Source organism: Bactrocera oleae, chromosome 3, assembly GCF_042242935.1.
Source record: "Bactrocera oleae isolate idBacOlea1 chromosome 3, idBacOlea1, whole genome shotgun sequence".
Classification (NCBI taxonomy): Eukaryota; Metazoa; Arthropoda; class Insecta; order Diptera; family Tephritidae; genus Bactrocera; species Bactrocera oleae.
Genome location: NC_091537.1, coordinates 7,443,519 through 7,448,780, shown reverse-complemented (window position 1 = coordinate 7,448,780; position 5,262 = coordinate 7,443,519). Strand labels below are relative to the sequence as shown.

At 38.2% G+C, this 5,262-nt stretch overlaps 1 protein-coding gene across 1 annotated transcript; it reads right to left on the bottom strand.

Annotated features, from left to right (window-relative positions):
- Positions 1-280: 280 nt before the first annotated feature.
- Positions 281-2,661, bottom strand: LOC106615560 (carboxylesterase 1D). Its single transcript, XM_014231833.3, has 3 exons — positions 1,668-2,661; positions 1,124-1,585; positions 281-1,066 (listed from the first exon to the last, which is right to left on the bottom strand). Exons 1-3 carry the CDS (start codon positions 2,604-2,606, stop codon positions 410-412), a joined length of 2,058 nt encoding a protein of 685 aa, XP_014087308.2. The 5' UTR covers positions 2,607-2,661; the 3' UTR covers positions 281-409.
- Positions 2,662-5,262: the final 2,601 nt, after the last annotated feature.

Sequence of the window (5,262 nt, the reverse complement as noted above, 5' to 3'; positions counted from 1 at the left end):
CATCAATAAGTTAAGGCCATTATTCCATTAGAATTAATCTTAAAAGTAATACCCGAAGTTTAAAAAATTTAAGTATATTGTCTATAATAAAAAATATTAGCAGTGATGAAACTGTTGCTAAGGACAGGAATTTAGTTCACTGTTCTCAGCGTTCGAATTCACGTTGCCTGTTGAGAACCAGCCTGACTGGGTTTCCTACTATGAAACACTTTAGATGTTGTCAAATTAATATTGAATGGACGCCGGTGCTAATTTGTAAATCAAAGCAATAACAACAACCTACTAAAAAATCTATTTATTTATTATAAAAAAACTTGAAAGAGAAAGTTGCTTATAATTTTTATAAATCTCTAATATATGTACATACAAATGATATTATGTATTCAAACCAACCAAACTGTTACGCCTTTCAACCGAGAAACCCATTAGTACTAATCAGTGGAACGCCTATATTCGGCTGAACGCCTCCTCGGCGATTTCCACCTATAGCAGTACTACCAGCGTCAAGCCAGTTGCCAATCTGCAAGGGTGACAACAAACTACGTAAGTTGCCCAAACCCTGACAAGTGGTTGAAGTCAAAGGCGTGAGTGCAGCGCCCAACAGCGAGAGCTCACAAAAACGGAAATCGCTATCAGAACTTATGCCCGTGTCCACTTTTATGAAGGGTACCTCTTTGCCAACAACGCTTTTAAAGAGGGAGTCACCGGCAGACTCTTTCGTACTATCCTTACCAAATGACTTCGCGAACGTCACCAGCATACCGATTAAGTTTTGACGCACTTTCAAGTCCTCCTGATCGATGAGCTGTGCTTCCGGTATGGGATTACCAAAGAGATCATTCGCATCGAACATGTAGCCGAGTTCGTCACCATGCGCCACCACCTCTGAGTTCCTATTATCAGCATACTCGGAAACGATCGGCAGACCACGTAAGAAATGTATACCCTTTGAGCGAGTACCATTATATTCGAAGCTATACATAAAGGAGGGCGCAATCTCAGACCAAACTTGTAAAGTTAAAACCGCCGGCAGATTGAAAATTATGTCGGTACTGGTGTCAATGACCTACAGCGTTAGGTAAAGTATTTGCATTACAATTCATGGAAAATATAAAGAAAATACCTTCGCCATCACTTCATCCAAACTCAATGACTCAGGTACCTTTAGAAGATCGTTCAGTGTAGGCGTCAATGCCTCCGCTAAACCGGGTAACACCGGTTGTAGTATCTCTCCGGTGACTTTATCAATACGCAAAAATCCAGAAAGATCTTTTAAAGTACCACTAAGTGAATTGAGAAATTTTTGCGCCGAACCAAAGATCCGATTAAGTGTACCAATGCCAACAGCGTTAGCGGTTTCATGTTTTGTAACGCCTGTTAACAACGGTATAGGAGTGAAACTCCCGCTACGCAACTGTTGCTCCGGTTCGTCCACAATCAAACTAGGTAAGCCACGCCCGTCGTTCTTGTCTTCAATGTGTGGCGTGAAACCGACACTGCCCGCGAGTCCTTTGACAATGGCGCGGCCTGCAAGACGTTCCGTTTGGACTTTTGAGTCATTTTGTATGATATCCTCGGCTGATTTCTAAAAAGTTTGTTGCTTATTAATATTAATACAAAATAAGGATCCAATTACGGAATTACCCGTTGTGGTGGACTATAATTACCTCTCTCATACATTCCACGATCGTCAGCTCGTTCTTTATAGGACAGCCATTAATTTTCGCCACTTCGTCCACACTCTGAACGGGTTCCTTATCGGTTGCATATTGTGACAACGCTGTACCCGACATCGCGACCACACCCGATATATCAGTCACACTGCGTACCGTGTGTGACATCGACAAAAACATTGCACACGCTGCGCCCGAACCGTGACCAATAGCCTTAACTTGACGTGGATCACCGCCGAAGTTTCGAATATAATCGTTAACCCAACGCAAAGCTGTCACCATGTCGAATATCGCCAAATTGCCATCGAACTCTTTAGTGCCATCACCCATAATACCCAAGGAACCAAGCCGATATTGTGGCGTTACGACTATAACACCTTGTCGTGCTATAGGCGTCGCATCATACTGCGCGGCAGAACCAAAACGAAAACCACCCGGATGTATCCAGACATAGACCGGCAGACCAGTCGTTTCATCGGGCATATGTGGCGTATAAACATTAAGCAGTAAACAGTCCTCACTACCCACTATGCGCCGATTATTAAAGGAATAGGGTTGTATGCACGGCGATCCAAATTGTGTGGCGTTAATATCACCGGCCATACGCTTGTAAACAGGGCGCGCAAAACGCAAGCGACCAACTGGTGGTTCGGCGTAATACAGGCCGAGAAAGGAGTAAATGCCAGTTTCTGGATTGCGAAAACCTTCAACGCGCGCATCACGATTGAAGGCGCGTGTGAAAACGACCGGATCGTCTGGTGGTGGCGCCTTCGAAAGACGTCCGCCCACGATGCGCTTTACGCGTATATTTCGCACAGTTCTTTCAGCAGTTGTTGCATTACAACAAATTAAAGTAGTTGCAAAGAATAGAAAAACTATGAGTAGTTTAATTAATTTGACGCTAATAAAATATATTTTAGCTAGCACCGACATAGCGATCTCTATGCGCGAACTGGTTACAATATATTGAATATGTGTGTTTTTACTGTGAATGTCAAGCAATAACTGTCAGCGCGCCCTGCTAGCAAGTTAATATTGCCCTTCAGCGTGCGCTTCGTGCGTTATCTGTCGGCTCAGTTCAAGAGCGGAAGAGTCAGACGCGATCTTCTGCGCTTTGTGCGGATAGCGTGGCTACAGAACGATCAGCGGTTGAGTATAGCATGAGATTGGCTGTGCTGAAGTGATATCACTTTGCGCTGCTATATTTAACTGTCCTTGAAACTGGTAATTTCATAAACTTTCTTATCAAAGAGGAACAAGAAGAAAATAATATTAATACAAATGGAATTATCACGGAACACGTAAGGCGAGCTTTTTTAAATGTTATTATTCTTTACGACTGGATATTCTCATAAATGGACTAGTACAAAAATTGGACATTGGGCGGCTCACTTTTGCCGCCGATTCCATATTTCATAAACAATATGATTTAGAATGAACTATTACATCTTTTTATAGAGGTATAACATCACTATAGCCAAGCAAATTAAGTACATAAAACGAACTTAAAATATCAACGATAGCCTCCTGGAAAACATAGTACTAACATGGAATAGGTTCTTCCAAAATATATTCAAAATCAATTTCAATTTCTCAATTTTTTTCGATTGAGAGAATGTCGACATTGGAAATTTTCCATTTTTGAGCCGATTGTGGCGAATTTTTCAAATAGATTAAGTTGTAGACACCCAACATGCGGCGTGTTATATGTAAATTATATTAAAGCTTCCGTTAGCTAAATTCGTATTCAAGCCGAGAGCTTGGTACTTCATACGTCATATCTCGCTTGTATCTAATCACATATATTAATATAAATATATGTACATATATTATTTTAACAGCAAAATCGCTATAAATAATATTGTCAGCATAGGTACATATTTATGTATATTAATGAGTGATGCATGTCACAGCAATTACAATGACAGCAAAAACTAAAAATGTCGCTTTTCAATTAGAAAGGAAAAATATAGAATGATAAATTATTTAAAAAGAATTGCTTGGCATTTATATGTTGCTTGGGTTATGAGTCACACTTTTTTAAGATTTCCGAAGATATTTAATTGCGTGTGATGCTCTAGGGTTTTCAAGAAAATATTTAGTTCCGCAAAGCTTGAATTTTTTTCCAACAATTTTTTAATCGGTTCATATATTCTCCTAGCTCTCATGAACGTGTAAAATTTTTGGTGATCCTCCGTTTGAATTTATTTGGTAGAACTGTGGGTTATCGCTATCACAATCACTAGGCATTATGTGAAAACATAAACGAAATGGTTTCCTGTACAAAATCTGCTAAGCTCCATATAACTAATACAGATATTTCTTAAGACTCACTGTGTTACATATATATCGAAATTTAAATCACAGTTTTAAAACCTCAACGAATATTGAATAAGTTTTATAGTCAACAATTTGTTCTTTGAAACGGCAGTGTAACCTCTAACAGACTGTAATCAAAAATGCCGATTATTCTTAGGTTTGCTTTGTTTAGCTTTCATGGTTATCAATTCGGAACCCTTCAGGAACTAACTAGAGCTTATTGGATATCCAACGATACAAGAGTACGAAAAAAGTTGGTGTCTTGGCTCTCATGTTTGCCGTCGAAGTGTCGTAAGAAGACATCAGAAATTTTATAGAAGCTTAATAATAAGCCCCTCGAACTCATTGGGCAACTAAACAGGTTTCTCGGCGAAAAGAACACACATTATTAGTCTCATAATAAATATTTCTCAATACATGGTACAAAAGTTTGACCTGAGACAAGATATGATTTCACCGTACCTAGTGTATTGGAGAATACTAAAGGGTGTCCCAGTATTAACGAAAAATTGAAACGAAATAGAAAAAAAAATAGTTAAAACACTATTCCAACCATGTATGAAATTTTCGAACTTCGTCCGCCAAGCTTTCATTATTTTTGAAATATTGTTCAATAATGAAGACACGTTCATCAATCCTGTAACGCTCCGTTTTTACTAAGCCTAAACTATCATCTGTCGATTTGTTTTTCTTTTAGGGTTGTCAACATTTTACTACATAAATGGCGGCAAATTTAAATCTTTTGTTAATTTTGGGACACCCTGTATTTACCTATATATATGTATTACTGCAAGGTATGTGGGACTCAATAAAACTGACTGAGACTGAGTAAAAACCCGGCGATAATAACAGAAGAATGTATATCAGTTTTGTGTTGGAAAAACCAAGTTTCAGTTACTTGATGTATGTGAGTGTATATAAAAAATAATAATTATATTTATTAATAAAAAATGCTCAGTATTAAAAATTTCAAAATTCCATTTTATTAAAATCAAAAATTATTATTTACAGTTGAATATTAAACCATATTTTACTTGCATTGTAAGATTTTTATTTCCTACCCACCGGGCCTATCAATAAACTCTGTTTCAAAGTGCTGCCAAATAAAGCGAAAAAATTTATAAATTTTCCACAAGCTGAAACCAGTTGAGTGCTCATGGAGCTTTCTTCGAGATAATAAAAGCTATAGAAAGATATGCGATAAGTTTTTGGTAAATAAAATTACTTGATTACGCTGCTGCTGTGGCTGTCGGACGCATAAATATGGATG